The sequence below is a fragment of the Typopeltis vanoorti genome, chromosome 9 (genome assembly GCF_054136105.1).
Source record: "Typopeltis vanoorti isolate ZY-2024b chromosome 9, IOZ_Tvanoo_1.0, whole genome shotgun sequence".
In the NCBI taxonomy this organism is placed as follows: Eukaryota; Metazoa; Arthropoda; class Arachnida; order Uropygi; family Thelyphonidae; genus Typopeltis; species Typopeltis vanoorti.
Window position 1 is genome coordinate 121,866,639 of NC_143557.1, and position 19,356 is coordinate 121,885,994.

The 19,356-nt window shown below is 36.7% G+C and overlaps 1 protein-coding gene across 2 annotated transcripts in view; it reads right to left on the reverse strand.

Moving 5' to 3' along the window:
• Positions 1-19,356, reverse strand: part of LOC150103481 (cleavage and polyadenylation specificity factor subunit 5-like) — a 186,419-nt gene that overhangs the window by 125,941 nt on the left and 41,122 nt on the right. For both annotated transcript variants that reach the window (XM_090398226.1, XM_090398225.1), the window contains exon 3: positions 6,042-6,105. In XM_090398226.1, the coding sequence (XP_090254352.1) occupies positions 6,042-6,105 (64 nt within the window). The remainder of the gene's footprint in view (positions 1-6,041; positions 6,106-19,356) is intronic.

The window sequence follows — 19,356 nt, forward strand, 5'->3', positions numbered from 1 at the left end:
TTCATGACTGGGGTAAAGTAGTGGGTAGTGGCCCTTCCCTTAATGCATAACATTATACATATCCGCAAGGAGATGTGTTTTGCATTATGGGAGATACTGAGATAGGAGTCATGTTAGCTTGCTCCACCTTTGCAACGAGTTTCCCGGTGTTGTACCACCTTACCGCAGTCCTGAAGATACTTTCAGGCGCAAACTTTGTTTGCTCACACTTGGATAAACGATTAAACTAAATTTATTATAGTCTAACCAAGTGAAAAATAAACTTTCAACATCTTTCTCTAAATCCAGAGCAATTTAATAAAAAGGTGGCACACCGTTTGGCAACTCCCATAGGAGGAGATGACCTTGCTAATGCTTCCCTTGGTATCTCCACTTGGGCCTGGCTCCCACTGAAGAGACCTCAATAAAGGTTGAAACTAGTCTGGTAGTGGCCCTTCCCTTAATGCATAACATTATACATATCTGCAAGGAGATGTGTTTTGCATAATGGCAGATACTGAGATAGGAGTGATGTTAGCTTGCTCCACCTTTGCAACAAGTTGCCCGGTGTTGTACCACCTTACCCCAGTCCTGAAGATAATTTCAGGAACAAACTTTGTTTGTTCACACTTGGATAAAGGATTAAACGAAATTTATTATATGCTACAGGTTCTTGTGCCTCTCGTATGTGTGGGATAATAATTAAAAAAAAAAATGTAATATATGTAAGTTAGAATAAGCTAGGTCAAGAAGGGATCAATGACCATGTGCTTGATTACGTCAATTATCATATAAAAGCGAATGTTTGAGAGACCAAATCTATGTCAGCCCTGATCTGGCATTACAAAGTGTCAGACCCATTACTGCACACACACATATAGCTGACACTGAGACCATATTTTGGCTAGATGCATGGCCAAATCATGTTTTGCATGCATAAAGAACTAAATGCTTTTACGTTCTTAATGTGGGATGATGACTGAACAGCTCTAAGCCAGAATCAGATCTAGCCACTTGCAACGATATCATTCGTGCCTGGCATGTTGAATGGCAGCACTAGTTAGAGTTGCATTTGTACTACTACAGTGCTATTACTCTGGCAATGAGACCACTAGAATAGAAGCATCAAGGCAGCTGTTGAGACAATGCAGCTGCCGTTTCCTATGCCCACTATTCAGGTGTGATGTGCAGGATTCAAATTGTCAGCAGATGACTTAAGTACTGGTCTGGCTGTTATGCTTAGAAGAGCAACCACCATACTGCAATCTACTGAGACTCATCCTCTGAGTGATAAGTCTGAATAACATCAGCCATATGTGTGTGCGCGTGTACAGTGATAGAATCTGACACTTTGCTAATGCTAGATCATGGCTGCCACAACTGATATAGCCACAAGAAAGAACATATCTTAAAACTCTTTAATCCCCCATGTTTCAGCAAATTGTAATAATTTGTTCTTTTTCAGAAGACATATCAGAGGTTTTGAACAAATTGGAAGACACAAAGGTGTGGGCCGTTGTCAAGTTTTTCATGCTACAAGAAAAGTCCACAACTGAGTTCACCAAACTTTGTGAGAGACTTTAGGGGACTGTCCCTCAGCATATCCAACAGATGGGTGGCCAAGTTTAAAACTGGGCATCCTGAGACAAGGATGCCCAGATCAGGAAGACCTTCCACAATGATCACACCTGGAAACATTGATGCAGTACATGCCATGATCCTTGATGATAGACAAATACCAAACAAAAATATTGCAAAGACTCTGGGGATATATATATATATATATATATATATATATATATAGGGAATGAATTGGGGTCATTATCCACCAACACCTGGCCATGCAGAAACTCTCAGCAAAGTGAATCCCCAAATGTTTGAATGCTGACCAAAAGAGGGAACATGTGCTGTCATCTCAAAGGATTCTGGGTCATTTTGAGAAATCAGCTGCAAATGTTTTGGCTTGTATTGTGGCTGTTGATGAAACATGGCTTCATCACTATGACCCAGAGACCGAACAACAGTCAATGGAGTGGAGATACAAAGCTTCTCCACAGTCAAAGAAATTCTGAACCAACCAGTCAGCAGGGAAGGTTCTTGCCATTGTCTTTTAGGATATGGATGGTGTAATCCTTACCAAATACCTCAAAAAATGTGAAACTGTTACAGCAGCAGTTTATTCAACAGCTCTAGAAGAATTGAAGGGGATACGAAGGAAAAACGCTTTTTTTTAAACTGCTTTTTCACACTTTTTTGAGAACCAAGGCTGGGATGATGGTTGAGAATTTGGAGTGAAATATGGGATGAAAGCCTTTATTCCTGTGAGGATGATTTCTGTTATTATTCAGTCTGAGCAAGTATTTGAATTAGAAGAATGAAGCAGTAGTTGTACCATGAGAAGAAAGAACAAAAGTTATGGAAGTCGTTCCATTTGGTGCCCTTGCAGTGCCAAAGTACATGAGACCGAGAACTGGTGGGTGAAGGTTGTTTTGTGGCAAAACAGACACGTATGAGGTTGTGATCTGAGTTACCAAGAGGTGAACTGACATCCACAGTATACTTGGAAGGGGAAGCTTGTTAGGAAGAGGTCAAGTGTGTTGGTAAATTCGGGTGACCTTCGGGATTTCTATGCATCATTTCCATGGTATGACTAATGCTTCTGCTCTTCTGATTTAATACATGATATGATATAATAACAGAAATTATTCTTAATGGGGTGAGTATCTTATTCTCCACTCCACTTTTCATAACCCTCAATCCTTATCCAAACTCTGATTATCCAACAATTGTGCCAAAGCCAAAAATTCAGCATATACCCAATGATTCGTGTCAGAAACTGCAACCTCTCACTCAGCTTACACTATAGTTCATAACAACTGCAAAGAAATCAAGTAATCTGAAGCAGGACCAAATGCACTAAATTTGTCTTCTGTGCAAATGATAGTTGAGCTTTCTGCTCCCTCACTAAGGCTGTGGGACACAACTTCTGCCTTTCTATGTATCCACCTCTTTCATTCTGATGTGAGATGATACACTATTCCTCTTAAAGATAAGGTAGAACTCTTGGTATCAGTTTTTTCCTCTAACTCATATAGAGATGACCAAGAAAACTCTCTCCCACTTGTTCACAAGCCTTATCTGAAATTCTGCAAGAAGACATCAGAAAAATAGTAGCTTTGATACCAATGAGTTCCCTGGCCACGATGGAATTTTTACAGTTGTACTAAAAGCATGTGTTCAAAAAAGTTATCAATATTGTATTGTTTCTTCAAGCTATCATATTCATCTGATATCTATACCAGACTGGAAGCAAGCTTTTATACAGCCAAGTCCCAAAAAAGGGAAATAAAAGTAAACCATCTCACTATAACACTACTGCTCTGATTTCGATCTCAAAAATAATGGAAACTGTCATCAACAGCTAAATGCCTCACTAATTATTTAATGATCACCAATACTGATTCCATCATTCTTGTTCCGCAGCAGATTTCCAGGCCAATCTCAACCAATCTTTGTACATAAGCCATGGAAAAGTTTGGAGAAATTCAAGTGGCTGAATGTGCCTGATATTTTCAAGGCATCTGGTTGAGTCTGGCATCATGGTCTTCTTACCAAGCTACCATCTTATGATATTCCTCCTCCCCTTTGTGAATGGATTGCCAGCTTCATGGTGATGGTAGGTGGTTTCCTTTTATCAGACTTTTCACTCCGTGCTGGTGTGCATCAGGACTTTGTGCTTTCAGCTGCACTCTTCCTTCTATTCATCAATGATCTCTCCCTCCCTCTTTCTCTCTCTCTCTGTGACATCTTATACATAGCTTTGTTGATGCCAGTAATTCAGAATTCAAGATCCTTAACCAATGCTTATTAAACACTGAATCCTTGCCATTTTCAAGTGGGTCCAATAATAAATGGTGAACTTTAATGGCACCAAAATACAATCCTGTCTCATTTCCTGGAAGAAAGACCATGCTTCACTCTGTACCATTTTGGGCAATATTCTGCTCACCAACTAGTATTGGGTTTTCTCTTCTTGGGTTGACTTTAACATCTAACTAGCTTCTCCTGACACAAGCACATCAGGTCCATAGCTATTTCATCATCCAAGAAGCTTGGTTTATTTTTTCATTCTAAACAGCACTTCTCGCCTGCTCGACTCCTGACACGTTATAAAGCTCAAATCTGCATTACTGTAGAATACTGTTCTCGCATTTGGAGTGGTGCATCGCCTTCAGAATGCCAGATTATATTCAGAAGACAGCAATTTGCTGGATCAATGACTCCCCCTGTATTGACTCTGTTCAGTCACTTTCCCATAAATGCTTTTACTATATTATATTCTTTCTATACGTATTTCCATTCGCACTATGCCACTGAACTGGCCACTATTATTACTCTACTTCCTCTAATCATGTACAAACACAAGTAGGTGCTAGTCAACACCCATATGCAGTTCAGCTCCAGACTTAGCCAACTTCTCATCCACCTTCATCCCCTGAACCTCTGGTCTATGGATCAGTCTTCCAATACTGTTTTTTTCCAGATGATTATAACTCTCAAGTCTTCAAGAAACATATCAACAAATTTCTTTCTTCTTTCTTACCACTTGCCCATACATAGTACTGTCATGTCATAAGTCTTGAGACCACATGTGTAGGAGTGAAAAAAAAAAATTTAAAAAAAAATTAAAAATTAAATAAGTAGGGTGGTGGTGGTCTCACAGAAGGCAATGAAATTCATCTACCATCTAAAAATTTCAAATTCTAGAGTGGATCAATTGTGTTTTAATTCATGAATGTAACGGGGAAAAAGACACATACATTGCAAATCAGATAAATTCGGACTATGTATGTGGGGGGGGGGGGCAACGAGCAGTAAATACAATATTGTCATTATAGTGGTGTTGGCAATAGTGAACTTGACTACAGAAAAGTCCCGCGGATATAAAATTCTTTGTAAAAGAAGGTTTAACATCAAAAGAAATTCCGAAGTTCATAAAAGTTTATGGGCACACTTCTTTGTTTTCAACAATTAAAAAAAAATGGGGTACTGAGTTTAAACGTGGCTGTACCAGCCTTGAAAATGGTCCAAAAAGTGTAACACTACCAAAAATCATTGATCAAGTGCGCGATATGGTATTGGATGACAGGCAAGTCAAAGTGTGTGAAATTGCTGAGACTATAGGCACTTTAAAAGAATGTGTAGGATATATTTTGTATGAAGAATTTCAAATGAAAAAAAAAAAAAAAAAAAAAGAGCTTTGGAGCATTTTAACAAGAACAAAAGTGATTTTGTGTGTCGATTTATTACTATGGGTGAGACTTGGATTCACCATTACACATCAGAATCCAAACAGCAGTCAAAACAGTGGACAGAAGGCAGTTATTCGGTGTCAAAGAAGACAAAGTCGGTTCCATCAGCAGGAAAGGTCATGGCATCGGTGTTTTGGGATGCTAAAGGCATTTTGTTCATTAATTATCTTGAAAAGGATAAAACAATAACCGGAGAATATTATTCTGATCTCTATGAAAAAATTCATGAGAAAGGACCTAGTTTCCAGAAGGAAAATCATCTTTCATCAGGATAATGCACCTGCCCACAAAGATGTATTGGCAATGGGAAAATTAAGGGATCTGCACTATGAATTGTTGGAACATCCACCCTATTCCCCAGATTTGGCTTTCTCTGACTTCTATCGCTTTCCAAAACTAAAACTCTTTCTTTGAAACAAGAGGTGACTGCAGCTGTAGAGGGGTATTTTGCAGATCTTTCTGAGAACTGCTACAGGGATGAGATAATGGTGCTGGAGCATCGCTGGAATAAATGTATTAGTCTTAAGGGAGATTATGCTGAAAAATAAAAATAATTTTGAAATTATAAATTCATTTTTTCATTGTTAGGCTCAATTTCCCATGAAAATACAACTTGGCACACCAACAGAATATTAATAACTCAGTATTTAAGCAGTCAGTTTATTAAGGATACACAGAAAACACTGATCAATCCAAATATCATGTAAATTGTTAACAAAAATTCATTAAATGGTATTACTAAAATGTTACCTCTGTCATGTGCCTCTTTAATCCTTCAATTTCATCTTCACCAGGATCAAGTTCTCCTCCAGGACTACAAAAATACATGCATTTATTACATATATACATATATATATATATATAAAAAGAAACACATACAGGGTGTTCGGGATAAATTTGACAGTTTCGTAAGGAAAAAGAAAATCTTCTTTGTATCTATTAAATTTAATGAATTGACAAAAAAACATTACAGGCAGAGTTAATTACAATACTATCAACAAGATTTACTCAAAATAACCACCATTAGCATCGATCACAGCTTCAATTCTGCTTCGGAACCTCGAACAAGCTGATGCTACAGTCTCCCTGGGAAGGGCCGCAAAAACTGTTTTAATTTTATCCATTAACTGGGCTTTTGTATTACTGGAAGTGCGATTGGTGTCTTTTTCAACTGCGCCCCATACAAAATAATCCATGGGGTTAAGGTCTGGGGAGTTTGGAGGCCAAACATTTGGACTGGTGAAGTCGTAGAAATTTTCAGACAACCATTTTTGACTTTTCCCAGAGGTGTGGCAAGGGGCCGAATCCTGCTGCCATACATACGGCCTACCATTGGCTACCCTTGTTATCCAGGGCTTGACTACAGTTAGCAACTCCACGAACAAAGCCCGAATTCATGCCAGGGTTCTTCAACACCTGTTCCTGCAGATTTGCGAGGAATTCTGCTGTACGAACGCAATCAGATCGTCTGCTAGGGATCTTTCTTCTTGCTACATCCTCGTAGTCACCATTGCAAGTCTCTAGTTCATGCCTGATTGTTTTTACTGTATTCAGGGAGCATTGGGCAGCAGTCGTAATATCCTTATTTTGATGGCGGGCACGAATCATCATGATACAAGTTATTCTCTTCCATGATTCAGGTGGGTTCCAGCTATCCATCCTTTCTGACATCTTGTATATGAATGAAGAAGGGTCCAAACTTTTAAATGAAGAGAAGTGTGTGTTAATACATGTAACTTACGGAAAAATATAATTAATTATAAATATGTCAAATTTATCCCGAACACCCTGTATATATTTGTTGATATACTATTAAATATTATAAAGATTATTATTACTGTATAGGCACCTCCTTGGAATCCAAAGACTTGCAAGGAGACCAAACTATCCACACAATCTATTATATCTCTCCTTGAATCCATTAACAAAGCGCTCGCAACTAACTCTGGCAACCCATTCAATTCCATTCATTCACAACTCTCCAAGTGAAAAATCTAGACATCACATCCCTACAAACCACGTTTTTATTCAACTTCAGGGGATGACCTCTGTTCTGTTCCCTCTAGCCAAATGTGGACACATTTCCCTTGCATCAATCCTATAAAACTCTTTAAGTAACTAAATGTTTCCATTATAATCCCTTTATTTTAGATCTATTAAGCAACTTTTGCAAACTACAAAACCTCAATCTATCCTCATATGGCACACTCACCAACTGGGTCACTTGCTTCTGAATCCTCTCCACCACTTCCTCATCCCCCAAGAGACTCAGGAAACCTAACCATTTTCACTAAACTTGTGCCTAAATAGCTGATATTTTACTTGTCCTATTGGTTGCACATTGAAAATAAGTTTCATTTATATGTATTTTCATAGAGTCACTTTATTGCTGATTTGCATTTTCAATTTATTTCAAGTATTGTGAATGCCTTTTACCATCATCAAATTCCTAATATGTACCCTCAACAGGGTGTACAGTAGTTCTTCTGTCTTATCAATCTCATATATGCTGGTAATTTGTTGTAGATCAACAATGTCTTATAATACACAGAATATTCATTTTTTATTCAGGAATAGATATTTTGACTGTCTGTTGTTTCCGAAGACTAGAATAAAAATGTCTCTATACCGTTAAAAAACTTTGCAACCTCAACAGATGCCATACTGAATAGCAAGAGAAACATTTAAGTTTTTTCTCCTAACATCCACTTTCAAATTTTCAGTTCCAGAAAACATGTGTAACAGCTGTTTGTAATAAGCCATCGGATACAGAAAGCACTCAACTCATGACAAGTGACAACATTCGATTGGATTGGTTGACACAATAACCAATCACAGACGCTAGGTGAGCACAAAATGTTAGCTCACCTAGCCACGCCTTCTCAGAATTTAAAAGTTAAGAAACCAGAAAGCTAAGAATTTGACCCACTGCACCCTCTTTACATCTTGAAGGGGCTCAAAGGTGTATGCATTTCGAAAGCACACCCGGGCTATTAACGTGAATGTGATGCAATGTTTACACGTCGAAAAGTGCCCTCTTCAGGAAGCACTGATGCTTTATTACCCTTCTGAAGAGGACAATGAAGCATTAGTATATTGTGTTCAATTTTAAGTCTGCAAACAATTGTTTGCAGAACAATTGTTTGCAGACTTAAACAGGAATAAATGCAAAAATATAATATCAGCGATACTGATATTTCGTGGATGAGCACCGCACACCCGGAATATTCATCACATGATTAAGCTTACATGTTTATTAAATTCCCATGTAATTTTACTACAAATGAGGACATAATTTTGTAAAGGATCCAATATTGTTAAGATCTTATATTTGTTTCTTAAAACACTTAAAACTTTATCAAACTACCTAACTTTTGGTCATTATCCAGATATTTTTCATGGAATCTTAGCACGAAACATCTGTTCTGCTAACTTTTCCTTCTCTCATTCTGTTTAGGTAACCATACCATCCTGAATGATATAAAAAACTTCCTAATATCTTCATTTTTTAATGATTTGTCCATTGGCAACATCTCTTCTTGACTAATTTTTTTCAGAAATCTCATATCTATGATTTTTAGTATTTGATCAACTATCCCACACGTTACGAATTTAATGTTGCAGCTAATTTCTTCACTTATTCCACATAAACTTAAAGTCCATATTTAATCTGTCATCTTCAAAAATGTGATTAAATAGCTCAATAGTTTTACTTGTTATACAAGTGTCCAGTTTTCTGTGTTTCAGCCTATTTTCATAGGTTTTTGGTCTTTTTTTTACTATTGATTTTCATGCTAAATTTGTTACAGCAGTTGCATTGTAGTTCTTTAGGAGTATAACATTTGCATAAAGCAAAGAGCTGAATTAATATCTCCAATTTTAGAATCAGGATTAATGCCACTTTCCTTTATAATGTGATCCATATTAGTGAGAATAAAACAAGAAGGAGGGCTCATCTGATAACAAAGAGAGAGATTCTGTGAAAGAGCAGCGAATGAGTAGTAAGAAATTTATGAAAAAGCGAATGAGTGATCTGCTGAAAGAAACAATTGATGGTGGCATAAATAATGTAGTGAAAGTCAGAAGTATTGATTACTTTTATTTTTTAATTTATATTTTTTCAAACTATCATTTGAACTACTATTTCAAAACTTGAATTTTTTTTTTTTTTTTTTTTAAACCTAGATGGCGCCATATTAGGACTTTAGTCTTGTGTTGCACGCTGCAATCACTTATATTAGCTCCACTGTTACACTGGATTGTGGTTGTCTTGCATTTGTAACAAACTTTGTGTTGTGTGCTCTGAAGATGCTGGATATAATACCAGCGAAATATTAGCTTTTAAGTTAATAAATAGTTATTTTCTTAACCATCTGTGTTCTTATCATACCGTGAAACCTATTACAACATGTCAGAAGTATTGAATGTAGTACCAATGTGGCGAATGATATGGCAGAGTGAAGTAAGACAGAGGAAGATGCAAAAGATGGTGAAATGGTAGAAAAGCAAATGAAAAATAGTAAAGAAGCTAGCATGAAAGATATGAACACAAGTGAGAACATTAGAAAATAATTGGTAAGGTTGAGGAATGAATTGAGGTGTGTGCAGTGTGAGATAAAACATTTAAAGAGACTTTTAGTTGGAGGTGCCAATGACAGATGTCTCAGATATGAATGATTGCTGCAGAATAGAATAAAGCAGTATAGTGCTGTATGGGGAACTAATGGTGAAAGATGTGAAAACTGAAAATGGAGAAAGTGTCAAAAAGTATGTCTGAGAGGGGCAATAATAGGAAGAGTGTGTAGGTTGTGGAAAGACAAGGCTGTGGAGAGGTGAGGAAATGCAGATGGGATGATTGTAATGGTTGAACAAATGATATGCGAAAAAGTATGAATTAAGTAGTATATTGCTAAAATAAAGAGTCAAAAGGCTTCAGCTCAGCAATGCAAAATTATATAAGTAGATATTAGATCCAGCATTATTTCAAATGCTGAGTGTAGAAACTAGGAAAGTTTAGTTAAAATAAGTTGATCAGAGCTTACAGGAATACACTCACTGGCATTCACGAGTTGCCTTAGTGCGGACTACTTAGAAAACAAATACAAACAAAGAGAAGACTTTGAAAATATATGGAATAATTCAAAGATGTATACATATCTTTGAGCATGTACGTGGTTACAGGAAAATTCATCGAAAAGCGAATTCATCGAAAGACAATTCATCGAATGAACAATTCGTCGAAAATGCAATTCACCGAAAATTTTAAATTTTCGATAATGTTATGGTAAAAGTAATCCATTTAGAACAAAAACTGAACCATACAGACAGCTTCTTGTACCAACAACTTCTACTAAGTCATTTAAGTCAGGGAGTTTTTGTAATACAGTACATAATTTGGACACATTATTTCTTTGTCGCCCCGAATATAGCTGAACTGAAAAACTGGAAAGGTTCCACATTTTCTTGTAAAAGTTTCAAATGGCGAATCTGAGTAAAATTCATCCCATAATAATTGCTGGATTGAAGTCGCATATTACTACTAGCAACAACAATAATAATGAGGCCCGCATAGTTCAGTCGGTAAAAATGAAGCCATTTAGTTAGAAAGACCTGGGTAGTTGGTCCTTGGTCCCATTTATGCATAATTTTTATCAGTCCTGTTCTGCTAAAGGTAAGTTAGCAGGCATAATATAGATACGGCTGGGCTTTTCTTCTGGAAACAGGCAAATCAGTCCCATGAACAGACATGAAGCAGTTATCGGACAAGAAAGACTATAAGAACCATATTGCTCTATAATTTTTTCCTATGAAAGTAGCATTGTAATCTCCTTATTCATGGTTCAGGTTTTGTTCTAAATGGATCAATATTCTCATAACATTTTCGAAAATTTTAAATTTTCGGTGAACTGTTTTTTTCGATGAATTGCATTTGCGACGAATTTTCGTTCGATGAATTGTCTTTCGATGAACTCTCTGGATATCCGTGTACGCACCAGTCAAATAGGGAGAGCACATATCTAGTAACTGCGCATAAAATTTTTGCTATTAGAATTTCTAATTTGCAGTCAATAATTTTTGAACATACTATAAAAACAAATGATATAATAAATCATGCTTGTCACTTATTTTATTTAGTAATTTCTGCAGTGTTGTCACTACAGTATTATTCTAATCCATTCCAACATAAATACACTCTAATTAATTATTTTTAGCATGTGGGCAAACTGACACTAAAACCTGAAAGTTGTAGAGGCATATTTGTTTCAAGTAGTTCCTGTCTAGACAGTAGTCAACTGAACTTGTGCAATCCACATTGGATTTTTTGTAGCTATGCAAGATTTAAGCAAATTAATTTAGTGTTCCCAGTTTTACAGGTTATAGCAAAAAAAAAAAAAAGGGGGGGGGATTAATATTGTCCTTTTATTAGCAGTTTGATTGCATTAAGCCCTCAAAATGTAACTGCTGAAGTCAAAGTGGAAAATAACTGCACATTCATACATTCATTTAAATTTGAGGTGTACAAATGTGTTGAACCAGCAAACCAACATCAAAAAATAACATGCGAGTTGCATGGGTATGTGGCAAAGACTGAGGAGAGGCTACTGCACACAGTGAGTCTGAGACTGGAAACTACGTATAAGATGTTCTTCGTATGCACATGGGCTGGCAAAAATTACAGTGAATGTTGACTGAATATACCAGAAGTGGTGTGAAATAAGGGACATAGGAAGACAATATAGAAGAGATGAAGCGATTGTCTCAATGGGACTAATAGAACGAAATTACTTGAATAATTGGATAAGGAATTGTGGGAAGGAAAGGGGAACTACAGAAAAGCTACTGTGCTTATACACCAATGCAAGGTGTATTAAGAATAAGAGAGTGCAGAGTTTGTGACCTTGATATAGTTAGGGAGCTCATAAATCATTGGCATCAAGTGAAGACATAGTTAACAGAGGATGATGTACTCACAGGAATAGAATGTAATAGTTATAGCATTTTTCAAAAAGAAAGGTAAGATAAAAGAGGAGATCCTCTCAATGTGGAACTTGAAGAAAGCAATAACAATAATGGCTTTGAGGTCATTTAGTGCGAGGGTGATATTAGCACAAATTTTAGTGGGATGTTGCAACAGGTGTCAAGAAATGCAGAGGGAAATGATTCTGAAATGTTCAGACAGAAGAGATTGGTGAGTGACAGGAGGGTGCTAATAATGGGTGCCTATGGAAGTATTGACCAGAAGCAGGAAATATCAAGTCTGAGTAAGGAGATTAAATTCTTTAAGCTACTTAGGGACAATTATCTTATGCAGCATGTAGCTGAAGTAACACATGGGAAGATTCAAGTGTTAGATTTAATAATATCGTCTCATACAGTGATGATAAGATATCACCATGATGCTGTTGGATTCTGAATATATAGAGATTAGAGTAATTATTATTTGGTTCAGAATCCAACATAATCTTCCATCACAAAGGCTAGACTTGTAAATATTATTTAATGTAAATCACTTGTTTATAATTTAATATTCATATAACTACCTTAATTTTGTCTAATATTTAATTATTTAATCAAGATATATGTATTAATAATGAAAAGACTGTATTAAATATTATTAAGCTATTTTAATTATTACTATGTTAATATTATAAGAACTTGTATTTGATAATTTAACTGCGCATTATTTGAAATGTAAATATTCTCTATTTATTCCTGTTTGTAAAGTTTAATGTTATGTAATAGCTCAATTTTATTATATTTTGTTTTGTTGTCATGGAAATGTATGTAAGTGAGTGAGCACGTTTTGGAACACCACATGAGGTTTATTGAAAAGAGTTTTAGAAAGAAATCACGAGAAGAATTTAGGCGGGAAGGATGGATATAAAAAGCAATGAACACTGAAATTATTAATAAGGAAACAGAGAGAGAGGGGATTAGCATTAGGTTGGAATCAGGGCATTCGGGAATCACAGTGCGGTAATAGCGAGTCGGCAAGTCACTCAAGCAGCTAATAAAGTCTACTAGTCGAGAGACGGTTAGCTAATAAGTTGTAGAATAACAATTATAGCTACGGAAGACAGCTGAGTGACTACTAAATAGACTAGCAATACTTGAAGTGAGATATAATTTCAGGGCCGACCTGTCAAGGACACACAGAACCTTGAAGCAAAGCACGAAGTTACTAAAGAATAGTAGAGCAGTAAAGTTGAAGTATACCGATAGCTGTGCTTAGAATTATAGTGCCTAAAGAATTAATCGAATGCCGGAGGAATGAACAACTGTGCATATAAAACCTAAAGTTAAGGAATTATTGTGTATTGCCTTATTTCATAAGTGATCAGTAGTACTTTATGCAACAACGTTTGTTTATGTGTATTGTGACGGATGATTAATTCAGTTATTGCTTAGAAGAATTTATTTAATGAGTGCCGTTTACTGTTTAAAGTGCTTACAGTTGTAAAAAGTGTAAATGTATAAGTTGATGAAGGAAAAAGATTATTGGTAAGAACATTCCAACCATTAATATTCCTATGCTGAGATGTGAGTGTGTTTCATCCTAGAATTTTTATGTCAACAGTAACTATTGTGAAGATTAACTGAAGTATAAATTTAAAAGTGTTTGCTTGTAAGGAGGTGTTACTGTGACTTTATTGTATTTGGAACTTAAGGAACTGTGAGAAGACTGTATTAGAGATAACAAATTTACCATTGTCTGAGTTTGTATGACAGTATTATCAGAAAGGCTGAAGTGTTTATAATATCTTAATTAGTGATTTGATCTTAAGTGGAAAATTTGTGATTTTAAAATTAAATGTTTGTTTTTGTTAATCAAAAGTTGTATTTTGCCTGAATCTCTTTTACTGCACCATTCATAAAATATTCGAACCAAAGCGGGTAAATTAAGTAAGTCAAATATACTCGGCCAGTATATATTTTAAGGAGAAATAGTTGAAGATTGATTTTTCTTCAATTATTGAACTGATTCAGATATAGAGTGGCGCAGTCTTTAAATATAAATTTTCTCTATATTTGAATTAGAAGCCAACTAGCAACTGTCAATTAGTTAAGAACATCGTAATTGTAATCATGTCAGATCCAAAGTATAGATTAAGAAGAAGAAGGGTCCAACAATGCCACCAGTGGGTGTTGACGTGGGGAGTGGCTAGCCAGGTATACAAACTTAATGGAATAAGAGAGATGTGTAAAATTAAAGAGCAAAGGGACTAGAATAAAGTAATGAAACAAACTGGGGAGAGAAATCAGTAGTGTCCGGGACGGGATCCGGAAAAGTCGCCCCCTGTAGATAATGAGTAAGCTACAAAAATGTAAATAACACCTAATTTTTTAATAATTCTAATTTATTTTGTTTTAATAGAATAAATGCACATTATTATTGTTTAAAACTCGAAGTTGTATGCAATGCCTCTAAGGTAATCAATTACATTACGATTTTGAAAATCTTGGACTACTGTTTTGATTCTAGCAGAAATTGCAGCATACTTCTTGTTTCTTTGATTGCCTGAATTACCGGCAATTAGTTGTGTAATTTCGAAATTGTGTAGCCATTGTTGTTTCTTTAAAGAAACGATGAATCGGTAAATATTTGGGAATAAAGCAGCACAAGTTTCCTGAAATCCCCTGTGCCACCCCTCCACACCATTGTTGGTACGTTGCTGATCATTCAGTGTCCGTGTGTAAACATTCCACAGTTTGATGGCAAAAATGGGTAATTGCCGGCATCTCCATTGTCTTCTTCCAATATATGTATCCTCAAAGTAGTTTGCAATCACCATAGCTTCAATGGGGAAGTCATCAGCTTCAACTAAATCTTCAAATGCTTGAATAACGTCAGCAGGATGAATAAATGCCAATGCCGGAATCATTCGAATCCAAAGAGCAAATTCATGGTCTTGTTCGTATCGCGCTTTTAAACCTTCATTCTGTACCTTTTGCCAAATGCTTTGGGAAAAATGAAAAAAGCAACCGATATTTACAATACTAGGAAATTCTTGTTGGAAGGCTTGCATAGCACTTTGTTCAAAATCTGTCATAAGTCACTAAGGATTGGAGACCCGGTTGTAAATTTTCAACTTCTTGAAGCAACTTGATGTATGTGGCACGAGTTTTGTTTGGCAGAAGCGCATAGACCACTGGAATAACTGAATTGAATTGAACCACATGAATTGTATAAAGCTGCTGGAAATGCGTGGGTACTGTGCTAAAAGTTGCATCAGAAAACCGCTCCTGGCTATGCACTAATAACTGAAGATTGTTACTAGTGGAAAAAATAAGCATGTGACCCAGGAGCAGTTCGTCATGGGAATCATACATCACAAACTGTTGTACATTGCCATCGATAATAATTTCTTGATAATTTTGTGGAATTACTAGGTCATGGAGATTGCTGTAAAGCAGGAGTACCATTGTTGCATCGAACATGAAGCTTAGGAAGCAATGCCGCCACATTGGCATGAGCCTCTGCAATTACTGATGCAACAATTTGTGGTGGCCATTCGTTCGTGGTTGTTGCATGTTGCCGTATTTGACCAATTAAGTGCAATGCTTCTGACCTTGCAGCTTCAGCTGCATGGTTATGTTTAGTTACAACTTTCACAACTGGGCCTTCCAAACCCTTTGTTCAAACATGCCCTTTGCAGATGGAAAGTTTTTCACAAACCCAGATTCCATGTTGTTCATCTACAGTTCTTTTTGAAAATACATAAATGTGGTTGTCATCATCTACCAATTTTCTTTTGCCTCTTATTGATGGAACACTTTTGCAATTGTATACACACGATTAATTAATCAAGATGCAAAAATAATATGTAGATATTGCACTGCCTGCAACGCTCAGCTTGTTCACGTGATGCACCGCCAATAATGAGGTAGTGAAAACAGCAAATGCACGCTGTCCACTGTTCCCTCTCCCCCATGTCCGTCACTAACCACGTGACTATCGCCCTCATGGTCGAGTATGTATTCTTTCCATTGTGAAAGGATTATCAGTTCCAGTGATAACACTTTCACAGTGGAAAGAGAACCCTGAAGACATACAAAAGGGGAGAAATTAGTTTAAAAGGTACGTGACAATTTGTACAGGAATGTAATTTTAAAAATTTGTTCGGAAAAGTTAGAGTTATCGGAAGTTCGGTTCGAGTAATCTAGGGAGTTTAATGTTGAATCTCCACTAAAGGAGCTAGGACTTCATTAAAAATTCGAGTTATCGAGAGTTGATTGTACCGTATTTATATTTTTGTAACCTACTCATTATCTACAGGGGGCGAAATGCTGGGAGCAAACTTTTCCGTAAACCGTGTGGGACTTGATCCAGAATACATTACTTAGGCAATGTCGGATTGTATTCCTAAGGTTTGGAAGATAAATACAGTAAGAGTAAAACAGATGAATCATGGAATTATGCAGGAGCTTCTGAGAAAGAGGATGTTATGGAGAAGATATAAAGAACAGAGCACCCCTCAGTAGCACAAAGATATAAGGTGCAGGCACAAAGATATAAGGTGCAGGCACAAAGATATAAGAAGGCGACAGGTGTAATAAGGGAAGAGAAACAGTGGCGAATTCTCCATGCTTGCTGTGCAAGCTCATTAATTGAGAAAGAAGTAATATTTAGGTGCTTAAGGGTCAAAGCTGTATAACTGAGAGGAGACCTCCACATAGCCTTTAAAGGAATGCGGAGAACGGACCAGGGCTTCTGACCTAATGTCCAATCCTCACCTTCTCGTGGTGCACCCTATTGGGTATCTACTTTGATACTGAACGAACGAGGATGGGCTGGCAATTTGGGATTTAGCCGACCAAATTGTATTCTTATTGGTTAAACCAAAATAAAAAATGATGGTACAACATGACAAAATTTCATGCCGGATGGGGCGTCGCCCGGTTAAACAAGGCCCCCGTTGTTTTCGCCAGGGAACCAGGGCGAACAGCGAAAAGTCAGCTACTGGAACAAATCTGAAAACAAACCCCAACTCAACATCACCAGAGTTAAAGATCGGTACTATCAAATGTAAGAAGCCTGAATGGCAAAGAAATGGAGCTAGCTGAGGAATTAGATAATTAGAAGGAATATCCATAGTATTCAACACAAAATACGAGGCAAATCTTCTTGAATGGCAGTCAGTCTCAAGTAGAGTAATGTGGGCAAATATGAGAATGGGGAACTGGACAATGAGACTTATTTGTGCCTATGGTCCCACAGAAGGTTCTACTAAAGCAGAAGTGGACGAATATTTTGACACTTTAGAAAAAGCAACTGAAACAATGCAAAAGGAAAAGTTGGTCCTTGTTGGGGATCTAAATAGCAGAGTAGGAAATGATTGTGAGACATACAAAAATATTTTGGGAAAATTTGGAGAAAAGAGCAAAGCTAATAATAATGGCAAATATCTGTTGGATTTCTGCTCAGGACATGGACTGGTTATTACTAACACCATGTTCCAACATAAAAATGTGCACAAATTCACATGGAGAGAAGAGGCAAGTAATAAGAAAAGTCTCACTGATTATGTTATTGTTGATAGTGATGTTTTCTCCCTGGTGCAAGACACCAGAGTGTACAGAGGATTTGAAATTGGAAGTGATCACTACTTAGTCTTGAGCAGGATAAAATTGAATTTCATATTGAAAAGAATAACATGTAAGAAAGTTTTAAAGCGAATAAAAGTTGAGCAGCTCTCAGATGTGAACTGTAGACTAAAATACAGAAAGATTATTGAAAAGAAAATGAAAGAGTTTGAGAACAGGAATCAAACCTTGGAGATTCAGTGGCAAATTCTGAAGAAAACATTGATTGATTCTGCCAGAGAGGCATGTGGTGAGGTTGTGTGCAAGGATAAAAAAATCAGAACTCCCTGGTGGACACAGGAAGTTAAAGAGGCAGTGAAGGAAAAGAAGAAAGCATATCAAAAGTTCCTGGCTAATAAGTCAGCTTTTACTCTTAGAGAATACAGAGACAAATGTAAGAAAGCTAAACAGTGTGTAAAACTAGCTAAACAAAAGTCATGGGAGGACTTTGGCAAGAATATAGAAAATAAATATCAAGAAGGTGGCAAAATATTCTGGAGGTTGTTGAAGAAACTTAGGAATGGAGGAAAGAGTGCTGTAAAAAGAGTTAGCGATGATAAAGGTGACATGAAAACAGGAGAAAAAGATATCCTTGAAGTATAGAGTAATTACTTTGAAAAACTGCTAAATGAAACAAGCAGTCATGACAGCACAGTGATAAAAAACACTGACCAGGCATGCAGTCTGGAATACATATCCATACTTGAAGTAGAAAAAGCCATCAAAGGCTTGAAATGTGGAAAGGCAGGAGGAGTAGATGATATTCGACCAGAAATGCTGAAGTATGGTGGTATAAAAGTCTTACAGTGGCTGCACTGCATAGTTCAGAAAGCCTGGACAGAGGGACGAATTCCCGACGATTGGAGTAGAGCTCTCATAGTACCCATATATAAAAAGGGAAATAAAACTGAATGTGAGAATTACAGAGATATTTCCCTACTGAGTGTTCCTGGCAAGATCTATGCAAGTATACTTGAGAAACGGTTGAGAAGAATTGTGGAAGGAAAGCTTGGTGAAGAACAAGCTGGATTCAGGCCAAATAGAGGCTGTCAGGATCAGATCTTCACTTTACGACAAATAGTCGAGAAAGCATGGGAATATAACAACGATCTGCATTTAAGTTTTGTCGATTTGGAAAAGGCATATGACAAGGTGCCAACAGAGAAGCTATTCAATACGCTGCAGTTATATGGTGTCAATGGGGCATTATATCAAGTAATACTTAGTCTTTATTTGAGTTGTAAGTCAGCAGTTAGAATTGAAGGAAGTACAGGACGATGGTTTAATGTTAAATCTGGTGTGAGACAAGGATGTACATTATCCCCTCTGTTATTCATTATCTATATGGATCACATTATGAAGGAAAGTGGTATTAAACACGATATCAGAATTGGAGATGTTAATGTCAGCTCTTTGCTTTATGCTAACAATGTTATACTTCTAAATAAATCCGCTACAAGTCTGCAAGATTCTCTGACTA